This window comes from Ascidiella aspersa, chromosome 1 (genome assembly GCF_963924565.1).
Source record: "Ascidiella aspersa chromosome 1, kaAscAspe10.2, whole genome shotgun sequence".
Classification (NCBI taxonomy): domain Eukaryota; kingdom Metazoa; phylum Chordata; class Ascidiacea; order Phlebobranchia; family Ascidiidae; genus Ascidiella; species Ascidiella aspersa.
In genome coordinates this window covers 10,018,689-10,042,647 of record NC_139447.1, presented here as the reverse complement: position 1 = coordinate 10,042,647, position 23,959 = coordinate 10,018,689, and the positions used below count along the sequence as shown (strand labels likewise).

Sequence of the window (23,959 nt, the reverse complement as noted above, 5' to 3'; positions counted from 1 at the left end):
TTCGGGCGTTATTTTGGCCATTTAGGCTTTCTTCCGATGGATTTAGGCCTTATTCCGATGGATTTAGGCCTTATTCCGATGAATATGGACCTTATTCGGAAGAGTTTAGGCCTTATTCCGACAGATTTAGGTCTTATTCAGACGATTGATCTTATGCTGTACTGGCTATCACTGCGTATTCGGCTGTATTGTGTCGATCGTTGGTCTTAATACTATGGTTTTATAGATTTTTTTGCTTTAGGCATTGGGGAGGGGGGCGATATAGAATAATATGGATCCCAAGAGGGCCGCTAGTATAAAAAGGTTGGGAAACACTGCTCTAACCCCACTTCTAACAAAAAAAACAGCGTTCAATTAAAAGTAGGGCGCCCAGCAAACATCGAAACTAATATCAGGCATCGGGACGGGATACGATCCAATATTACTTGACATAAGGGCCAGTGATTTATCCTACTCGGCAGTTCAACGTTGTGCAAAGGTTTGGCTCCGACTAGGCTACTGGTTATTTATTCTTTTATCCAATGACAATAGAACAAAAACGCATTTGCACTAATTTCCGAAAACCATCTTTACGCTTGAAAACAAATGACTTGCAAGGCCCCTATTAAAGCTGTTTGATTGCTAGTCCACACCTGTCAAGACAGATTAAAGAAAATAGATTAATGGTTTACAAACTTGAATTTTGGACTCCCTATTATATGTTAAACTACTTGCAATATTCATGATTTTATGGTACCATACAATACAAATTGTTTAAAGATAACTTACCGTACATAATACCGATGTACTGGTACATAAACGCCGTTGACATAAATAAAAAATATTTATAAAGGTATTTTATATATAACAAAGTTTTTTGAGATAGGTTTACATGCCTCGTTTTATTTATCTATGTTGGTATGATCAACGAGATAAAAGCATTCTTTTCGCGGACTTGTAGTGGCTCTACCTCTGCCCAGCAATAACTTTATCTACCCAACGATATTACTGTTGCAAATGCTGCAAGTGTTGTGCCCAACTATTCAAAAGTTGGCTACAACTCTTTTTAATACTTTACGACCAGATGTATGTTAAAAACTTTAAAATAACCACGTATAACACCTATGATATCAAAAAGACAGCAGCAAACTTCTCATTAAATTGAAGTTTCCATTATTTGCTTCTAAGTTGCATACTTTTGTCGTAATTACATTTTGGGTTGATTTTAATTTTTGAAGGTCCACCGGTCCGCAAAATTTGTTTTGAAATTTTACCGGTCCGTGAGGTAAAAAGGTTGAGAACCACTGATATAAACTATAATCGAAATGCTATACGTTTTTCCTGTTACAAATAACTATGTGACCATCGCACTTTAAAGACTTCAAGAGTGCTTAAAATTAAATAGTTCCGGTAGTGACATCGTCTGACCTTAAAGCAGTGGAACTACAAGTTGCAAGGTTTAAAAAAATATTATTTTCTGGAAATGCATTATTAATCCCTCATGCGATTATTCGCGAAAAAAATTGCATTCTATGATTATAACAAATTAAAATATTTTCAACTGAAACCCCATAGAAGTGGCAAAGTTTACGATGCTTTGTTTACTAATATGATTTTGAACATAGAACTCTCAAACTACATAATATAGGATTTTTATGTTTTTTGCTGATATGGTTTGCTTGTAAACATTGATTTGTTCGTTCGCCGTTGTTTAAAATATTGTTGTTATTGTTTGATAAGAAACAACTATTTCAACAGTCTCTTCTTAATTCGTAATTTTTCGGATACATATCTACAAGCAATGTCAGATTCATACGGTACGTTCAGGTTCATGATTTAACATTTTTCCTAACTAGTTTTAAAGGTTTGTGCACATTAACGTTTTATAAAGAACACAATATTATTTGATCTTTCAGATTTCTTGTTCAAATTTCTGGTCATTGGGAGTGCAGGTGTGGGCAAATCATGTATCCTCCATCAACTTATGGAAAATAAGTGTACGATTTTACTGCTGAATTTTCCATACATGTGATGTTTATTAAAGACAGTGTTGTTAAGAAGTCATTTTCAAATGACCTAACTCCCAGTCAATTCATTTAAAAAAACATAACTTAAGTTTAATATTTCCCCAGTTTTTAAGTGCAAAAATCGAAATAAATAACCCAATTTTGTTCAAAATAATTAGTGAAAATAGTTTTTAACAAAAGTAATTTGACAAGTTGCTAGAAAAACACTATTTAATGGGGTTTTATGTAACTAGTACAAATATACTGGTTCTCAAATCAAAATATTTTTATTTTTTATATTACAGTCAAAGATGATTCCACGCACACAATTGGAGTTGAGTTTGGTACTCGGGTAGTCACTGTGGGTGGCAAGAGAATTAAACTACAAATTTGGGATACGGCTGGCCAAGAAAGGTTTAGGTATGGAAAAAAAATTTCACCTTTTTCTTAATTGTTTTTCCCTTTAATGGCTACTCTCTCTTAATAACTGTAATTAGTGTTGATTATAAGGAGAGACCTAATTACTTAGGTTTGACTATGCTCTTCGTGAATAATGCATTCAAGGTTAAACAAAAATAAGATTAGTAGAGGACTGGTAAAAACACTGTGTGATATGCTTTTACATAGCTCTAGGTGATTTAAATTAAAAGTCTGGTTTTAAAGTGTGTCGTAAAATGTGAGAGTAGCTAATTTTAAATAAGGAACACTAACTCTAAAAGTGTGTTTTCACAGGTCAGTGACCAGAAGTTATTACAGAGGAGCAGCTGGTGCTATTTTGGTTTATGATATGACCAGGTATAAAAAATTGCAATAATATACTAAGAACCATTACATTAGAGTAAAAGATTTAACAGATATCTTCTGAAATTTTAGTTTTAAGTGACGCAATATGTTACAGAGAGAAGCTTTGTACACTGCAACATTTTATCTTGTTTTTAGTCGAGAGAGTTTTAACACATTGTCCAACTGGCTGACCGACGCCAAAACTCTTGCCAGTCCAAACATTGTGATAATTCTTTGTGGAAACAAGAAGGATCTTGAATCAGAGCGAGAAGTCACTTTTCTCGAAGCATCCCGCTTTGCCCAGGAAAATGGTCAGCTGAAACAATAGTTTTCCAAACAAAAAACACTATATTATATGTTTGAAGTAACTGTTTACTACAACCATCAGTTATCCTTTTATTTCCAAGCATCCTATCTGTTTTCTTTTTTAATGGTATATATACCAATTTTTAGCCTCTTTGCACCATAAAAATAAAGTTGAGCTAATTGGTCCATTAAGCATAGTTATTTTAATATTTAAATATGGTATTGCTGCAACACTGTACACTACACACTTATATTTTCTAATAAATTTTTATTGGCGTATAACAGTCACCTTGAGAAGTGTACAACTTAATTCTTTTTTACATCCTATGTAAAGGAAATTTGGAATATTATCATGAAACTCCTGTGGATCTGCTAGAAAATATTTAGTTTGCCAAATTGTTGAATTTTAATGCAAAAGTCAATACTGTTAAAAATTGTATGAATGCAGGGTGTATACAGCTTTTTTTAAATATATATATTAATATACAGTTAACTTTGATTTAGCAAAACTTGAATTGATCTTGCCCGAAATTAGGTTATTGATTTAAGTTGGTTGTATTGGATAAAATAGTAGACTTATTTGCCGATGGTTCAGTATTATTTTTTTCAAGTCAGATTTACATCAATGACAACATAATACTTATCTGGGGTGCACACCCAACATTGTCTAAAAAACAATAGTGCACTGCTCACATAATAATAAAATTGATATTTTGGCCAGTCATGGCATTGATTAGGCAGAACTTGAAACTGACCTGAAACCAAATTAGGTTATTGATTTCATTTTTTTGTATTGGTGTTTAAAATGTTAACTTTGTTAATGTTTATTAATGCGTAAGTCATTGAGATTTTCATTAATGCCACCATAGAATTGTGAGCTGTGTACAGCCTATATTTCAAAAAAATTGTTTTTGAAAAACATATACTGTACTGTCCACTGCTCAGATAATTGTATTGATATTTTGGCCATTTATGACATTGATTAGGTTTAGGCATACCTTAAAATTACTCAACTCTAAATTGGATAATTGATTTTTGTTAAAATTTGCCCTGTGCAATTTGCAGAACTGCATTTTCTCGAGTCGAGCGCCCTCACAGGCGAAAATGTCGAGGACGCCTTCAACAAATGCGCCAAATCCATTCTCACAAGGATAGAAACAGGTAAACTGATATCTTCGTTAGAGATAGACTGATATATTGCTTTACCGATAATATTGGCCGATATTTGGCTTCTAGCAATATATTCTACCGATGTAAAAAGGTATTATGCAAAATAATAGTTTAATAATTAATAAAAAAAGGAATATAATAAAGGTATATAAACTAAAACATTATTTGGATTTTAGTTTCAACTAATTCAAGTTTTGAACATTTCTTAGGTATATAAAAAAATCGCTCCAAAATAGTGATATCGATCAATCTTTAATTTTCGTCCTATTTATTTTTATGTATAGGTTCAAATGACAACATAAGAGTTGGTATTTCATGCCTTTAACAAAGTCACAGTGGTTCGAAGGCCAGGACACAATATTGTTATGCAATTTCAGAAAAAAAATTAGCTTTAATACAACGGCTGCACGTTCCTAATTGATAGGGTCATTTTTGTGATTACAATATAATTGACGCACTCGTTTGACAGACCGTGCGCGTTAAACATGGCCTGTAGATCCTTATAGGTTGTACACCGCAAACCATTGTTCGAACCGCTTGTTAGTTGATTCATAGACGCAGTCATACATCAACACCATACCCAAAAATCAATACAACAGAAGAAATACGTTCCCTGCACTGTTCTCATGAACTACATCGCTTTATCATGTTACAAATGAAAAACTTGGCAGTATATTAACTATAAAAATCCATTGTTGCTGTGCCAAGCGCAGAGTATATTTTCAGCATTGATAAAGCTCATTTGCGCACAATAACGTACACTTGTGGCTTTAACAAATCGGGTTCATGCAATGATTTAAACAGTTCAGTTTAAATTGTACGCCCAAGTAATTAAATGCACAATAGTAGGACAAAACGTGTTCAGTACTTGTAAAACAAATATATTTTTTAAATAAACCTAATTCTAAGTCGAAACATTTGCCCAAACCTTAGTCTAGTTTCTTTTCACTGAGGACCTAACAACGAAAGGAGGTTAGACAAACTGTACGTTAACTGCATATCAGTAAATTTTCTCACAGTTCAGTACCCACGCCCCTTTTATTTTCCAGGTGATATCGACCCGGAAAAAATGGGATCTGGAATCCAATATGGCGACGCGAGTATACGAAGGCTGCGCAGTCAGACCAACAACCGTCCACAGGCCTCGACCGACCCGAGCAAATGCAAATGCGGCTGATCCTTTGACGATGATCACAAAACTATAAAAATAAGAAAACAGCGCCAAAACGAACACCCTTGCACTTGGCTTAAAGTCCGTGGAATGAGCGGGTAATAAAAGCCTTGCGGTATATTTTGCTTTTTTGGAGGTTACAGCCTATATATGTGTGAATATACAGGGTGGCCTTCAAGTAGATTGTCAGATATTTATCTTTCTTTTATGTCAGTGTTTCTCAGCCTATGGGTCTCGACCTAAAACCGGTTTGTCGTTTAATTTGGCTGGGTCGCCGACTGCAGCATTAGATATATTGAGATCCATCCAGATCAAGATTTTTTTAATTTTAGGAAACTATAAGAGAAACACAAAAAAATCTGATATTAATTAACTTCGAATTTATTTAGGATGGTTCTCTAATAATATTTTGTTCACTTATAAAAAGTTTTTTTTCACTAACATTCGGGTCGCCGCGAAAAAAAAAGGTTGAGGAACACTGTTTTATATAGATAAGGTAACTTGTCAAGCACATCGCAAAAATAAAGATTCCGAAGCCCCAAAGTCAGTGGTTCTTAACCAGGGGTTTGATCGAACCCTTAGGGTTCGACGCAGCTTTTTCAAGGGTTCGGCGAGAACGTCCTCTGAAACATAAATGCTGTTATTTCAACCTAAATTTGAATCTTTTTTATGTGCCAAGGTGTCATATAAAGTTGTTAATTGAAAATTTGGCCAATTTAACCTATATAAATGCAAGTTTATAATTTGAATATGCCCAAATGAATACTGAGCGAAAATTTGGGGTTTGACGAAAGCTTGTAGAATAGCATAGGGGTTCGACAGGTTGCCAAAGGTTAAGAACCACTGCTCTAAGTTTACCTTGTATTACACTTTTTCTAGTTGTTTCGTTCTCCTAGCTAACAGTAAAAGAGTAACTGTAAGTGTAAACATATATTTTTTTTCGCCACGCTGTTAATTGTTTTATCAATCTTTAAAAATATCTTTGTTTTCTTTTGCACTTTTAGCATTCTTGTGTGCTGGTAACATTACTAAAACAATTTTCATCGTTGTCACTATGTTTCGGAAGTGCAGTAAATGCGAGGTCTGCTGTAACTAAACTCTTTAGCTAAATAAAAACACAAACGTTTTAAAAAATTACCATTTTACAAAAAAAAAATTCTTTAGGGTATGACGAAAATTAACCCTTCCCCTTCCTAAAGTTATTGCTTTTGTAGCATACAAGTTGCATATGTTTGTATCAAACAGTTGTAATTTATTTATTGGTGTATTGTCGGTTTGTACGCCCCGCTTTTGTCGTTTACACTAAGCTATCGATTTTGCTTTGTAACAAAAGCTTAGGCAATGGTTGTTCAATAATTTAGAATTCCGTCACTTGACCTTTACTTTCAATTTTTATTGTAACATTTATAATTGAATTTATATATAGATATTGCGGCCATTGTATCAAAAATATTCGTTTTATAAATGAAACAACAAACTGTGGTATCGGATTAAGTGACAGGCGTAAGTTTTTTTGTTTTTTTTGTTATTTTTTTTTTTCTGTTGTTTGATAACGTCGGTAGAGCGGTGGTCGCGGTTATAATCGGTCGTACGTTCGACTCTCACCTAACAACCACCTTTCCAGCACTAGTAGGTATCGGAATTTTCTATCCATCTTTTCTGACTTCGAATGCGACGCGAAACTAAATTATGCGTCAATTTCTCTGCTGACTTTTGGTCAGATGTTCTATTTGCTTCAAACATTTCCAATACCACTGGGATCCCATTTTCCTATCAGTCCTAATATTGACAGTTGTAATGTAGTGGACTTGAGTGTTTCGCTTATGTTGCCTGATTGTTCTCGAGTGTGTTTGAATCCGCTGTACAATTGTTTTCTTGTGAAAGTTTAATTACCCTTTTAAAACGGCGCAAACCGTTTTCGCTTGGTTCCAACTCATTGGTCTATCCTTTACTTCTACATCCTATTTATTTGATTTTTATTCAGCAATGACCGATACTATCAGTTACTTATCTATACGATAAATAATCGCCCTATGCTGTAGCCGATTCCAAATTAAATGTAACCATTTCACAAATAATTTGCTTTCCAAAAAAACAGCATAGAAAGATGTTTTTTTTTCAGGAGTAATTTAGTATATAAACAAATATTTCTTTTGATCTAAGAAAAAAATCAGCCTAGCAAGACAATTAATATCTCCTTAAGCATGTTTCAATTTTATTTATAGTCGATACTTGACAGCATTGTGAAATAGATTTACATTGAATTGGGCGGCCGTACGTTTCACCCTCAACAATGGTATGACTTGTATGACATCCATATAACCGCAGCCCGGCTATTTAAATGTCTCCCACAATTATTAAAAACGGCATTGTAGAGCTTCGTTTTTTTAGCCCTGCTGCAGTCCATCATATTTTTCGGCTTATTTGTTTCATGGTATCGCTTTTCGTTGTGTTTCGCACGTGTCGCGGTGGCCGTTGTACCATTTTTCGTGCAATTACAAACGTTAAAACCGCCAATGGTGCCTTGTTCGTTTTAAACAGAATTAACCCTGTTAAGCACCGCGGTTTCCCAAGACCGCGCTGGCAAATAAAAAGTGGCAACTTTCAGTTGAACTCGAACAGCTTAAGACGCTTGCTTGGCAATCTATCATAAGAGGTTAAAAACCAACCACCCACAAAATGTCGGGCTGTTTCTACTAGTTTAGAAAAGCCGAAATCGCACAACTTGATGTTTTCAACTGGTCGATGATAATGTTCTCGATTTTGATGTCGCGGTCCGCCACCCCGAGTAGCGACAATATAGTAAGTTGAGCTGCTAACAGGAGCCTCGTGGAGAAAACTAATTGTGGCAGACAAATATGCAGAGACGGAACTAGGGGCCACGACCACGTCCACAGTCCAGCCAAACTGTATTTTTTGCCTATTTTTAACTACATTAATGCAAACTAAAAGTTTCCGCTTCGCGCGAAAATGAATTATGTTTCTAGTAAGTATGTCATAGACCATTTTGAAAAACAATTTTTGCCCAACTACGCTCTGCGTCTTATCGCACGCTCGAAAATAAAGTTTTGGCTAAATTTTCGCTTTCGGCGAATTGATAATTCTTATTGCGACTTTTGTATAACCTACCTCTTCAGCTTAAACGAACTGAGTGAGTGTGTGGTTGTCTTCATATTACTTCTTGATAACGACATGTTTTAATGTAACTTTGTGATGTTACGTGGTAAAATAATTTTATGACGTCAGCTTTAAAAAATGAAATGGCGTCTAAAACAAGTTACTTTCGGAAACCTGAGGTTTTCATTCGATGTCATGCACAATTAATATGCAACTAGAATTTTAGTTTAAATAAGGTGAATGCCTTGATGAAAAAAACATTTTTTACTGCACGGCATACCTGCAATTTTATTTACTTAAAACCAGGGAGTCGAACCGGAACCGAACAGGAACTTCATGAACCGGTTTTGGGTCAATTTTGGTCCGTACATGAACCTGAACAGGGTCTTGTAAGATTTTATGGAGCCGAACCGAACCAAATATTTTGAAAACCTGAACCTTAACCGAACCCGAACCTGTAAATAAAAGCGGTTCGCTCCAGCATGACGTCACAACTTTCTATATAACGAGTCAAGTTACGCCGTGTTCGAATTTTTTTTTTAATATATGAATATGAATATTGAATAAATAAAACGTTGTTTTTTTAATTTAGATATTTCAGTAATGAGTTGCTGGTTTTTTTATACGTCACGTAACTTAGATTAAATGACTTATAATTCAAACGTTACTCTCTACATTTATCGACCCACATTTTGAGATTTAACGCAACTTATATTGTATCCGAACCGGTTTTGAAATAACGATGATCGAACCGGAGGTGAACCGGAACTTCTAAATTGCTCGAAACCGAAACCGGGACTGGACCGGATTTTAAAAAAATATTTGAACCCGAACCGAACCTGAACCGGAAAAGTCAAACGGTTTGACTCTCTGCTTTAAACACTGCTTGGCCACTTATTGGAGCAAACAAAACGTTGAACTTAAATAAAGTTTCTATGTAGTGCAACGTATTTGGTTTGTCATCAGAATCAGATTACTCAGCAGAATCTAAACAACAAGTTGAAAGTGGAATAGCAAGTCGTAATATAAATTAATTTCCTACAGTAGTGTTTTTGTAAAATTCGACTAGAAGAGTCACACAAAATTAATAAAATATTCGTTCTAATGTTTACCGAGTTAAAACTCGTCAAGAACCGAATTTAGAATATTGTTGCTTTTATGTATTGTAATGATATTGGGTGCTCTTTCACTATTGTACGTGAAAAGTTATGCAAAAAAAAATAATAATAATACCGCATACCACAACGCATATTGTTTGGGTTAGGGTGCGGGTTAGCGTTTGGGTGAGGGTGGGTCAAGTAATATTATGTTTATTATTAATAATAACTTGACCCACCCTCAACCAAACGCTAACCCAAACAATATGTGTTGTGGTATGCGGTATTTGAAGAAAATTTTTTTTTTATTAATATTTACGTACAATAGTGAAAGAGCGCCTGATATTGAATGAAATTTTGGGTCGAGAATCCTCGTACATTTTCGTTCTGGGGATTATTATTGCTAATATTATTCGGGCTAGGGTGCGAGTTGGTGTTTGGGTGTGTCAAGTATTGTTATTACATCAAACATTGGATCCAGTCTACACGCTAATTCTAAATTGTAAGGGCATACAATTCATATTGGTCTGTCTACTGGGAACTTTTGTACACACCTGCGTTAGTAATTTTGCATACATAAAAATACATCAAGTTTGTATTGGTGAATTAATCTTGAATTTCAAATATGAAGTGTGTATAAACCGATTGTACACCTGAAAAGTTAGCTATGTACACTCTAAATCCGGATGAAAATAAAATGCAGGCTAGCAGTCTTAGAGCTATGTACTGTTATTTGACCTACAGACCTGTCTGAAAAGTATGGCAGATCTTGACAATATCTAGCTAATACAGTGGTTCTCAAACTAGGGTCCGCCGTCCTTTTGGGGTCCGCGAGACAATTTTCTGGGACCGGGAAGCACTTAACAAAGATTCAACACAACGCTCCTGAAGAAGAATTTTTTTGTGCAATAAAATTTTCAGGCAACTTACTTCACCAAACCAAGTTGACTATTATTAGTTTTTTATTCACGTTATTGCACGCTTCAAGTTGAATTGTCCATTGTGACGTCACACTGTTGCGTAGCAAGTGCACTCGTCCCATTGATACCATTAAAAACTATGGGTTACTTTGTGTTTATTTGTGTGTATTTTTAAGAGACGGTGAGCAATTAAAAAAATTACTGGGGGACTGTTGCGTAAATTTTTACAAAAAGTTTGAGAACCACTCAGCTAATGCAAGGTTGAAATATTTGAGTGGCTGGTTGCAACAAAGGCCAAAATTCAGTTCGCTTGCTTAACGTACATGAGAAAGGGTGCATGTTGGATTTTGTGGAGTGAATGCTTGATCTGTTCAAAAAAACGGAAGGTGAAATTGCCACACTTTTCACTGTGGCCTTCAAAGAGATAAATATTTTTATGTGTTCTGGATGTTAATTTGCAGATACATAGAATTCTTGCAAATACATGGAAGCCTATAGAATCCCAGATGCTTAAATTAACAAATGTAATTCTTTCCAATATATTGCTTAGGTGTTTCGTTAAATTGTAAAACAATGAGTGACGGTGACGTGTTGGCTGCCGATCCGCCGCCAGGTGGGGCACCACCTCCCCCACAAGCTGAACATCCAAATCTCATCAATGAAAATCCGACGTCAATTGTATCGGCTTTCGGTACAGGTAATGTCTACACCAGAATACTAATTTATTCAAAGGTTTTCGCATGAAATATGAGCAAATATTAATCTATGGCAACTTTTTTTTATTAAAATTCAATTGTTTCATTGGTAGATGCTGTCGATCTTTAACAGTGGTTCTAACCTTTTTGGGGTTCACAGCACTCTACAGAAATTATAAATACATTTTGGGATCCTCACTACCATATTGGCATAGTTGCATTACTTTGATATCACAGTAAAGAAATTGAGACAACACACTTTGACCATAAAAATGTAGAAAAGTATTATTTACCCAACCATTCCTAGAAGCTTAACAATAGAGCAAAAAAATGTAATTCTAAAGAAAATTAATATTTATCTGATTCATCATTAGGCTTTTAAATTGTATCTCCCATTATTAGATACAACCTAATTGGAAATCACCATGACCTAACACTATTTCAAAATTAGGGATATATTTTGTTGTAAAATTTAACCAAGTTATTTTTTCAATTGTAGCAATATCCTTTATGGAAGCATATGGATGGTATTTGGTGTTTTCATTCATCTTTGTTATGGTCGTTTGGTCAAACATTGAGCCTGCATTTAAAAAGTTCTTTCAAAAGAGAAAGCGCCAATTTGATCTGGTTGACACAATGAGTAAGTTTATTCTGCCGCAATATTTTTGTAGATAAGTTTATTAAACTTTTGTATGCTCTTGGTAAAAAGTGTATTTTGCAAGTCACCCATACATAAAGATAATTGTTTTTCTTTTATTGCTGTGCATTCTTCTTTTTTAGAGTATTGTTTTGTCAAGCTTTTAATATATAGTGTCATTCCTACTTTTAGGACTGGCATCCAACCTTTATTTACCAATTAGTGCATTACCTTGTAAAAGGAACCTATTTTGTTTAAATCACACAATAAAGTGACGCATATAATTCCACCGCTTTTTCTGTTTGCAAAATTCTGAGGATTTTATTCTCTAAAATTTTCTTCAAAAATTAATCCAATATTTAATTAAAAAGATTTTTACTTGATTTCAGCACCAGAACAGGTTGAAGAGCGAATGATGGCGATGGATCGAGCCAGACAAAAAATGCAGGAAAACTATGACAGGCAAGCAAGAGAACGGGCTGAAAAACGACAGCAGGTAAATTTTGCCTACATTTTATTAATTTTAAAAAAGTATTCATATATTTCTTTATATGATATGTGCAATCTTGTGTTTATACATAGTGGTTTCCAATTGATATATATATAGTTACTCTACCTTAAAAGTTGGTGAAAACACGTGAATCCTATCTGACACTTGGCCTTTTTCTGTTTACCGAAATGTTTTAACCACACAATGGCTTATTCAAGTTGTTTCATATCTTATGTAAATGCATATATAACAATAGGGTTAAAATAACATCCTAAGACCGCTATTAGCACCATTATTGCCATACACTTGAAAGAAACCAACAGGGTGACTCAGATCACTACAAGTTAGTAGCACCAACTAAAAAAAAGACAACTACAATGTCAAGTGCTCCTATGGAACCCAGTAATGCATATTTATGAGTAGCAACCGATAGTTATCGTTTTTGTCTGATAATCGGTACTAAACCGCTACAAACCACAATTTTAAAATAGGAATTTTAGTCATAATCATGATTTGGTATCCTATCTTCAAATGTAAATTTATCAGAAATAATACGTTAATACAACTGGTTGTAACAAAACTTCCTAACGCTAGAGAAATTTTTTGCCTAATAACTAAATACGGTTTACTTTTATCTTTTTTAATTGTTTAAGCATACTAGTAGTTTCTGATCGAATCACAATAATTTTTGGAATCTGTATTGAAATAAACCAAGTATCAGACATCCCCTAGTGCTTGCATACAAAAAAAGTCACTCATTGCTTTTACACCCATATTTTAATTTTGTTCAGCTCGAGGAAGAAAAACGTTTGCAAAGAATAAGCGACCATGAAGCTCTCAAGGCAGGAAAGACTCAATCTAACACACAAAGGAGATTAGATTCTCAAAGTGTAAGTAACCAACACTTCAATTTATTATTATGGAATGGCATGTTATCAATGAATTGAAACACTTTAAAGTTGGTTTGTGGGATAAATTGGTCGGAGCTGATAGAAAATGCGTGCTGACACTAGGTTGGTATCAGTGCCTCCAGCTATTTCTACCTTAATTAGGTAAATTCATCAAAAACATTTAGGTTAATATCTGTTGTTAATTAAACTTATTAACACTGAGGCAAATTTTAGCGTAATAACCGGAGAAATATTGTCTTTGAACGTTTTAATTTAAACTATTTTGCTTGTTTGATTATAGTTATGAACGGACATCCCTACTTCAAAGTATATATTACACTAAAACCAAATCAAACAAACACAAGCACTGTTTGTTGTACTCCAGTTAAGCCTGTTTTTTGTCCGTTTCTGGTGATCCTGAGTTGTTACACTATTTAAAAGATTACTACTTTTTTACGAACTTTTCACTGATAACTAAATGATCACAGCTGAAACCTTCCCGTTTTCTTAAAGTAACAGTTCGTTTGTCGTTCATTGAAATGCAATTAACAAACCATCATAAATGTGGCAGAAAATTACAATTGAAGAAGCAAAAGCTAGCGTCCTGAAGAAAAACAAAGGCGCCAAGTCGATGAGACCTTCTGGTAAGTTATGCTATTTTTATATATGTTTCATTACCTTTAACCAAACTCCAGAACGCACGGAACATTAATAATAAACGCCATGTGCCAAAGTGTTATAAACACTCGCATTTAAAAAGGCCACTTTGAAAGCATTTACAACTTGTTTAATATGATTTTTAACACACATCCAGTTTCGTGTTACAGGAGTACGACAGTTGCACTTGATCAACTAATGACTTTTACTGAAACTTTACTTACTTATACTTTATGAAAATGGCAAAAAATACTGCAAAAAATCACTTGATGTTAGTGATTAAACCATTATAGTCTTTGTAAACTAGCGCATGACACCAAACAAAACAGCCTTCTTCCATAACCTTAACAGAATATAGTCTTCGGTCTCTGTAAATATTTTTAACCGTCTCCAAAGCCGAACCTTGCGCCGATGTGTTAAGAAAAGTAAAAACAAAACAATGTATTACTTGATAAAAACTCCGACCATAAAATCTTTTATTTAATCTAACGTTTTTTTCCCTTTATTTTAGATTACAATCCCTTGACGGGAACAAGCAGCGCCCCACCATCCGCTAGATATCGCCCGGGAGCAGGGCGTGGTCCGGCCCGTGGGGGCGGGTGAGGTTAAAGGTCACGTGTGACGTGAGGTCGGGGTCAACTGTACAGTGCTGAGTGCTCTCTGTATACCTGTAAATGTTGTACATGCGATTATTAGTCTTTCCTGTGAGATTTATTCTCCATTTAACGACCCCGACTCTCGACGCACGTGGAATTCTATTGTTTTTAAGCGGCGATAGGTCTTTGCGTCGTGAGTGATCTGACATTGCTTGTGTGTTTTTTTTTCGTACGCTTGAACTATGTTAAAATAGGATAATATGACCGTTTTGTTATTTTTGAAATGGCAAACGCAACAAAAACGCTAAATATGTTCTTTTTAAATTAACTTTATCTGTACTAATATTTAAAGGATAGGAGTGAGTGTACAACATTAATAACCAGCCCTGTACATAGGGCACGTTGCTAAAAATGCATATATCGATCGGCCAAATAATGTTACCTACTTTGTACAAGCTTCATGGCACTTTTATATACGTTTACGTCAGCCTGCAATCATTAATCTCCCTAGAGTTTCGGTTTTCGTTTAATAATTTCTTAAAATATCATTGTAAATGTGTACCGCTTATCAAACCAAACAAAGCAGACATTTTTGCCGTTGTTTAATGCCAGATTACTCACGCGTGACCGACCTAATTATGACGTTGCGACTCTAAACACCCTCTGGTGACAGTCGCAACCGAAGTTTGCCGTCTTCGTACTTTTGTTTACTTGCCCGCATTTTGTGCACTTACTCTTCGAAATAAAACCGAAAAACTGGCGAGATGTGTTTTTAACTATTTATAGAAACAAATGGTGGTGGTAGCCCACTCGTCAATCGAATTAATAACAACTTTGAAATATAACGGTTGATAAGGGGTGGATTCAGATATATTGTTTTTCCTCGTATTTATATCGGCCGAAAATTTATTTTCGGGACATACCTTGTTTTTGCTCTTATTCTTATATGGGCCGAAAAGTTCTTTTGGGGACATATCTTGTTTTTGCCGTTATTATATGGGCCGAAAATTTATTTTCGGGACATATCTTGTTTTTGCCGCTATTTATATGGGCCGAAAATTTATTTTCGGGACATATCTTGTTTTTGCCGTTATTATATGGGCCGAAAATTTATTTTCGGGACATATCTTGTTTTTGCCGTTATTATATGGGCCGAAAATTTATTTTCGGGACATATCTTGTTTTTGCCGTTATTATATGGGCCGAAAATTTATTTTTGGGACATATCTTGTTTTTGCCGTTATTATATGGGCCGAAAATTTATTTTCGGGACATATCTTGTTTTTGCCGTTATTATATGGGCCGAAAATTTATTTTCGGGACATATCTTGTTTTTGCCGCTATTCTTTTTTGGTTTCCTATGGTATGTTTCAGACCGAGTTTTGTCCGAAGCTTTATAGAAAAAGTAGACATCGTAGAACCTTCAAATTTTCAGACATGGCGTAGAGTGGTATGTAGGTGCTTTGTAAAAGTTTATGAGGCTGCACTCCCAGGGGCCTTTGCTTGGGGGGTAAAAACCTAAAATATTGCGTTTTAGCACTTTGTAGCTAACGACAGCCATCTAGCAGCAGAAAAACTTTCATACAGAATTCGCTCATATTCGCTTGCTTTGTCCAGCTCGCGTCGCGACGAGGCGGCTGCTGGCATCCCTGCTGCGCCCTATTGTCCCGCGCGTGCAACATTTGTGTTGGAAGTGGCTTGCCTAGTAAAACTATGCACATGCGACTTGCCTTTCATAAAGAGGCCTCTCTAAGTAAAAAAACCTATTGCTCTTACAACACAAAATATTTTACCACCGCAAATTTAAATGCGAATCCTACAGGCAGTGTACACATCTCTGTTAGCACATGTTGTAATTGTTGCACCATTCAAACATATCAACACCAGGTCTAAGCAAATATAATTATACAAGGGCCGCAACAACAAAAAGCTTAAGTTTAACGCATTCTTAACGACGACGTTACAAAGCTACGTCATAACATGGCGTCATAAATAAATAAATCTTGCGTTTATTGGATTTAAATTGGCAAAACTTTCAATATAAAACGTGGCTTATTAGGCACATAAACGTGTTTGCATATTGCTCAAAACTACAGATTTAAACTCTGTTTCAACAGTGATTGCTCAGACCAAGGCATGGTAAAAATTTACACAGTAAAAGTTGGAAAAAGTATAGCAAACCATAGACGTTAAATCATTTAGAGAGAATGAAAATATTGACTTTTTAAACATGCTAGCTGACCAAAATGTAATAACATGGCCGTAAGCATTATCTACGTAAATTTTTATTGATCAAATGTATGTTTCGATCATTTGCCAAAATCTACGCCATATTTGAACCCCCTTCGCTTCAAAGCCATAAGTTATTATATTATTATACACAACCTATAATTGTGTGTAGATATGTTGGATTGGAGTAACATACAGAACAGGTGCAAATAGCAAATATTCTCCAAATACGATGTTTCCAATATTCTCCAAATCGTATTTCATCGTATTGTCGCGGTAATACACAAAGAGGTAAGGCCGTGAATAAAGTTTCACCCACCGTACAATTAACGGAGGGAAGCATTTCGAGTAGGGATGTTCAAGGCAGAATATCGGCGACACATTTATAATGCTTGCTTTAAATGCGGCGTCAGCATTTTTTGGGGCGACCAACTACTTCGCGATAAGCTTCGCCTAATAATTAAGTGTCAAAAGGGTGTATTTACCGCCGCAAGTTTAAATGCGAAATCTTAAGGCAGTCTACGCCTCTCTGTTAGCACCTGTTGTGCATCTTGCTCCAACCAGCATACCAACATCAGGCCTCAACTTATCTAGCAAAACTTTCGATTTAATAGTTTGCGTATTAGGCACGTAATAGTGTTTTTCATATTGTTTGAAACGACAGATTTAAAGCCTGTTTTAACAGTGATTGCTCGGACCAAGCTATGGTAAAAAATTACCTAGTGAAAGTTTGCAAAAGTATAGCAAACCATAGGCGTTAAACCATTTTTAGTCTCTAAGAGAATGATAATATTTGATTTTCAAACACGTAAGCTGGTCAAAATTTAATAAAATAGCCATATGCATTATCTAAGTAAATTCTATTTATCAAATATATGTTTCGATCATTCCCCAAATTCTACGCCATATTTGAACCCCTTTCGCATCAAAGGCATATTTTAAGTGGGGAGGTTTTCGGCCCATATCTGTTTTTGCTTGCAGAAACAAGTTAAGGAAAATGAAAAACAAAATATATAATATAAAGTACACAATACAAAATATTAAAAAAAAAATTAAAAAAAAAAAAATTAATATAAAGTAAAAATTGAAAATAAACACTAAGCCCTGAAAATATATCCCCTGACAAAATATACAACAACCGCACCCCCGTCTAGTTCTTTTTTGGTTTCCTATGGTTTCCTATGGTTTCCTATGGTTTGTTTCAGACCGACTTTTGTCCGAAGCTTTATAGAAAAAGTAGACATCGTAGAACCTTCAAATTTTCAGACATGGCGTAGAGTGGTATGTAGGTGCTTTGTAAAAGTTTATGAGGCTGCACTCCCAGGGGCCTTTGCTTGGGGGGTAAAAACCTGAAATATTGCGTTTTAGCACTTTGTAGCTAACGACAGCCATCTAGCAGCAGAAAAACTTTCATACAGAATTCGTTCATATTCGCTTGCTTTGTCCAGCTCGCGTCGCGACGAGGCGGCTGCTGGCATCCCTGCTGCGCCCTATTGTCCCGCGCGTGCAACATTTGTGTTGGAAGTGGCTTGCCTAGTAAAACTATGCACATGCGACTTGCCTTTCATAAAGAGGCCTCTCTAAGTAAAAAAACCTATTGCTCTTACAACACAAAATATTTTACCACCGCAAATTTAAATGCGAATCCTACAGGCAGTGTACACATCTCTGTTAGCACATGTTGTAATTGTTGCACCATTCAAACATATCAACACCAGGTCTAAGCAAATATAATTATACAAGGGCCGCAACAACAAAAAGCTTAAGTTTAACGCATTCTTAACGACGACGTTACAAAGCTACGTCATAACATGGCGTCATAAATAAATAAATCTTGCGTTTATTGGATTTAAATTGGCAAAACTTTCAATATAAAACGTGGCTTATTAGGCACATAAACGTGTTTGCATATTGCTCAAAACTACAGATTTAAACTCTGTTTCAACAGTGATTGCTCAGACCAAGGCATGGTAAAAATTTACACAGTAAAAGTTGGAAAAAGTATAGCAAACCATAGACGTTAAATCATTTAGAGAGAATAAAAATATTGACTTTTTAAACATGCTAGCTGACCAAAATGTAATAACATGGCCGTAAGCATTATCTACGTAAATTTTTATTGATCAAATGTATGTTTCGATCATTTGCCAAAATCTACGCCATATTTGAACCCCCTTCGCTTCAAAGCCATAATTTATTATATTATTATACACAACTTATAATTGTGTGTAGATATGTTGGATTGGAGTAACATACAGAACAGGTGCAAATAGCAAATATTCTCCAAATACGATGTTTCCAATATTCTCCAAATCGTATTTCATCGTATTGTCGCGGTAATACATAAAGAGGTAAGGCCGTGAATAAAGTTTCACCCAGCGTACAATTAACGGAGGGAAGCATTGTGAGTAGAGATGTTCACAGCAGAATATCGGCGACACATTTATAATGCTTGCTTTAAATGCAGCGTCAGCATTTTTTCGGGCGACCAATTACTTTGCGATAAGCTTCGCCTAATAATCAAGTGTCCGCTGCAAATTTAAATGCGAAATCTTAAGGCAGTGTACGCCTCTCTGTTAGCACCTGTTGTGCATGTTGCTCCAACCAACCTACCAACATCAGGCCTAAACAACTAGCAAAACTTTCGATTTATTAGTTTGCGTATTGAGAACATAATAGTGTGTTTCATATTGTTTAAAACTACAGATTTAAAGTCTGTTTTAACAGTGATTGCTCGGACCAAGCCATGGTAAAAATTTACCGAGTAAAAGTTTGCAAAAGTATAGCAAACCATAGGCGTTAAACCATTTTAAGTCTTTGGGAGAATGATAATATTTGTTTTTCAAACACGTAAGCTGGCCAAAATGTAATAAAATGGCCATACACACTATCTACGTAAATTCTATTTATCAAATATATGTTTCGATCATTTCCCAAAATCTACGCCATATTTGAATCCCTTTCGCATCAAAGGATTAAGTGGGGAATTTTTCGGCCCATATCTGTTTTTGCTTGCAGAAACAAGTTAAGGAAAATGAAAAACAAAATATATAATATAAAATACACAATACAAAATATTAAAAAATAAAAAGTATTAAATAAAAAAAAAAATGAAAATAAAAATAAAACATAAAAAATGAAAAATTAAAACAAAAATAAAAAAAAACTAAATAAAAAAAATAAATAATAAAAATAAAAACATTAAAAAATAAAAAAATTAAAAAATAAAAATAAATAATTAAGTCAATCAAAAATATTAAAAAAAAAATTGAAAAAAAAAAAAATTAAAAATTAAAAAAAAATAACACTAAACCTTGAAAGTATACTCCCTGACAAAATAAACAACAACCGCACCCCCGTCTAGTTCTTTTTTGGTTTCCTATGGTTTCCTATGGTATGTTTCAGACCGAGTTTTGTCCGAAGCTTTATAGAAAAAGTAGACATCGTAGAACCTTCAAATTTTCAGACATGGCGTAGAGTGGTATGTAGGTGCTTTGTAAAAGTTTATGAGGCTGCACCCCCAGGGGCCTTTGCTTGGGGGGTAAAAACCTGAAATATTGCGTTTCAGCACTTTGTAGCTAACGACAGCCATCTAGCAGCAGAAAAACTTTCATACAGAATTCATTCATATTCGCTTGCTTTGTCCAGCTTGTGAAGTGACGAAGCGACTTACCGCCTGCTGGGCTTTATTGTCTCGCGCGTGAGACTTTCATTGTGCGAAGTTGCACGTCCAACTGGGCTCGTGCGACTTGCATTTTAAAACGAGGCTTCTCTTTAGTAAAATTACTTAATGCTGTTAAGAAACAACTTATTTTACAGCCGCAAATTTAAATGCGAAATCTGGTGGCAACTCTAATCCAACATATCAACACCAGGCCTACACAACTTAAAATTGTGTGTTGATATGTTGGATTGGAGTAACATCCTATACAGGTGCAAATAGCAAATATTCTCCAAATACGATTTTTTTAAATATTCTTCAAATCGTATTTCATCGTATTGTCGCGGTAATACAAAAAGAGGTAAGGCCGTGAATAAAGTTTCACCCACCGTACAATTAACGCAGGGAAGCATTTCGAGTAGGGATGTTCAAAGCAGAATATCAGCGACTCATTTATAGTGCTTGCTTTCAATGCGGCGTTATTTTTTGGGGGGGCGACCAATTACTTCGCGATAATCTTCGCCTAATAATTAAGTGTCAATAGGGTGTATTTACCGCCGCAAGTTTAAATGCGAAATCTTAAGGCAGTCTACGCCTCTCTGTTAGCACCTGTCGTGCATCTTGCTCCAACCAGCATACTACCAACATCAGGCCTAAACATCTAGCAAAACTTTCGATTTAATAGTTTGCGTATTGAGAACATAATAGTGTTTTTCATATTGTTTAAAACTACAGATTTAAAGTCTGTTTTAACAGTGATTGCTCGGACCAAGTCATGTTAAAAATTTACCGAGTAAAAGTTTGCAAAAGTATTGCAAACCATAGGCGTTAACCATTTAAGTCTTTAGGAGAATGATAAAATTTGCTTTTCAAACACGTAAGCTGGACAAAATGTAATAAAATGGCCATACACATTATCTACGTAAATTCTATCAAATATATGTTTCGATCATTCCCCAAATACTACGCCATATTTGAACCCCTTTCGCATCAAAGTGGGGAAGTTTTCGGCCCATATTTGTTTTTGCTTGCAGAAACAAGTTAAGGAAAATGAAAAACAAAATATATAATAGAAAATACACAATACAAAATACAAAATATTAAAAAATAAAAAATAAAAAATAAAAAATAAAAAATAAAAAATAAAAAATAAAAAATAAAAAATAAAAAATAAAAAATAAAAAATAAAAAATAAAAAATAAAAAATGAAAAATAAAAAATAAAAAATAAAAAATAAAAAATAAAAAATAAAAAATAAAAAATAAAAAATAAAAAATAAAAAATAAAAAATAAAAAATAAAAAATAAAAAATGAAAAGTAAAAAATAAAAAATAAAAAATAAAAAATAAAAAATAAAAAATAAAAAATAAAAAACAAAAACAAAAACAAAAAATAAAAAAGAAAAAATATAAAATAAAAAATAAAACGAAAAAAATAAATAAATAAAATCAATTTAAAAAAAAAATAAAAATCAACATTAAGCCCTGAAAATATACCCCCTGACAAAATATACAACAACCGCACCCCCGTCTAGTTCTTTTTTGGTTTCCTATGGTATGTTTCAGACCGAGTTTTGTCCGAAGCTTTATAGAAAAAGTAGACATCGTAGAACCTTCAAATTTTCAGACATGGCGTAGAGTGGTATGAAGATGCTTTGTAAAAGTTTATGAGGCTGCACTCCCAGGGGCCTTTGCTTGGGGGGTAAAAACCTGAAATATTGCGTTTTAGCACTTTGTAGCTAACGACAGCCATCTAGCAGCAGAAAAACTTTCATACAGAATTCGTTCATATTCGCTTGCTTTGTCCAGCTCGCGTCGCGACGAGGCGGCTGCTGGCATCCCTGCTGCGCCCTATTGTCCCGCGCGTGCAACATTTGTGTTGGAAGTGGCTTGCCTAGTAAAACTATGCACATGCGACTTGCCTTTCATAAAGAGGCCTCTCTAAGTAAAAAAACCTATTGCTCTTACAACACAAAATATTTTACCACCGCAAATTTAAATGCGAATCCTACAGGCAGTGTACACATCTCTGTTAGCACATGTTGTAATTGTTGCACCATTCAAACATATCAACACCAGGTCTAAGCAAATATAATTATACAAGGGCCGCAACAACAAAAAGCTTAAGTTTAACGCATTCTTAACGACGACGTTACAAAGCTACGTCATAACATGGCGTCATAAATAAATAAATCTTGCGTTTATTGGATTTAAATTGGCAAAACTTTCAATATAAAACGTGGCTTATTAGGCACATAAACGTGTTTGCATATTGCTCAAAACTACAGATTTAAACTCTGTTTCAAGAGTGATTGCTCAGACCAAGGCATGGTAAAAATTTACACAGTAAAAGTTGGAAAAAGTATAGCAAACCATAGACGTTAAATCATTTAGAGAGAATGAAAATATTGACTTTTTAAACATGCTAGCTGACCAAAATGTAATAACATGGCCGTAAGCATTATCTACGTAAATTTTTATTGATCAAATGTATGTTTCGATCATTTGCCAAAATCTACGCCATATTTTCCCCCCCTTCGCTTCAAAGCCATAAGTTCCCCCCCCTTCGCTTCAAAGCCATAAGTTATTATATTATTATACACAACTTATAATTGTGTGTAGATATGTTGGATTGGAGTAACATACAGAACAGGTGCAAATAGCAAATATTCTCCAAATACGATGTTTCCAATATTCTCCAAATCGTATTTCATCGTATTGTCGCGGTAATACACAAAGAGGTAAGGCCGTGAATAAAGTTTCACCCACCGTACAATTAACGGAGGGAAGCATTTCGAGTAGGGATGTTCAAGGCAGAATATCGGCGACACATTTATAATGCTTGCTTTAAATGCGGCGTCAGCATTTTTTGGGGCGACCAATTACTTCGCGATAAGCTTCGCGTAATAATTAAGTGTCAATAGGGTGTATTTACCGCCGCAAGTTTAAATGCGAAATCTTAAGGCAGTCTACGCCTCTCTGTTAGCACCTGTTGTGCATCTTGCTCCAACCAGCATACCAACATCAGGCCTAAACTTATCTAGCAAAACTTTCGATTTAATAGTTTGCGTATTAGGCACGTAATAGTGTTTTTCATATTGTTTGAAACGACAGATTTAAAGCCTGTTTTAACAGTGATTGCTCGGACCAAGCTATGGTAAAAAATTACCTAGTGAAAGTTTGCAAAAGTATAGCAAACCATAGGCGTTAAACCATTTTTAGTCTTTAAGAGAATGATAATATTTGATTTTCAAACACGTAAGCTGGTCAAAATTTAATAAAACAGCCATATGCATTATCTAAGTAAATTCTATTTATCAAATATATGTTTCGATCATTCCCCAAATTCTACGCCATATTTGAACCCCTTTCGCATCAAAGGCATATTTTAAGTGGGGAAGTTTTCGGCCCATATCTGTTTTTGCTTGCAGAAACAAGTTAAGGAAAAAACAAAATATATAATATAAAGTACACAATACAAAATATTAAAAAAAAAATTAAAAAAAAAAAAAATTAAAATAAAGTAAAAATTGAAAATAAACACTAAGCCCTGAAA

General features: G+C 34.7%; 2 protein-coding genes across 3 annotated transcripts; both read left to right on the top strand.

The window, feature by feature from the left end:
* Positions 1–1,658: 1,658 nt before the first annotated feature.
* On the top strand, positions 1,659–7,503 carry LOC146167402 (ras-related protein Rab-4B-like). The gene is made up of 7 exons (XM_083390738.1): positions 1,659–1,796; positions 1,896–1,976; positions 2,291–2,405; positions 2,718–2,780; positions 2,925–3,079; positions 4,140–4,235; positions 5,294–7,503. The coding sequence occupies exons 1-7, from the start codon at positions 1,781–1,783 to the stop codon at positions 5,419–5,421; spliced, it is 654 nt and encodes a 217-aa protein (XP_083246864.1). The 5' UTR covers positions 1,659–1,780; the 3' UTR covers positions 5,422–7,503.
* A 3,595-nt stretch (positions 7,504–11,098) lies between these two features.
* LOC146167401 (selenoprotein S-like) lies at positions 11,099–14,892 on the top strand. Of its 2 annotated transcripts, XM_083389359.1 has the most exons (6): positions 11,099–11,246; positions 11,744–11,884; positions 12,271–12,377; positions 13,163–13,265; positions 13,858–13,905; positions 14,430–14,892. In XM_083389359.1, the coding sequence occupies exons 1-6, from the start codon at positions 11,123–11,125 to the stop codon at positions 14,519–14,521; spliced, it is 615 nt and encodes a 204-aa protein (XP_083245485.1). In that variant the 5' UTR covers positions 11,099–11,122; the 3' UTR covers positions 14,522–14,892. The 2 variants fall into 2 exon arrangements, with proteins under 2 accessions (XP_083245485.1, XP_083245484.1); XM_083389358.1 differs by lacking the exon at positions 14,430–14,892 and having other exon boundaries at positions 13,163–13,261; positions 13,833–13,998.
* Positions 14,893–23,959: the final 9,067 nt, after the last annotated feature.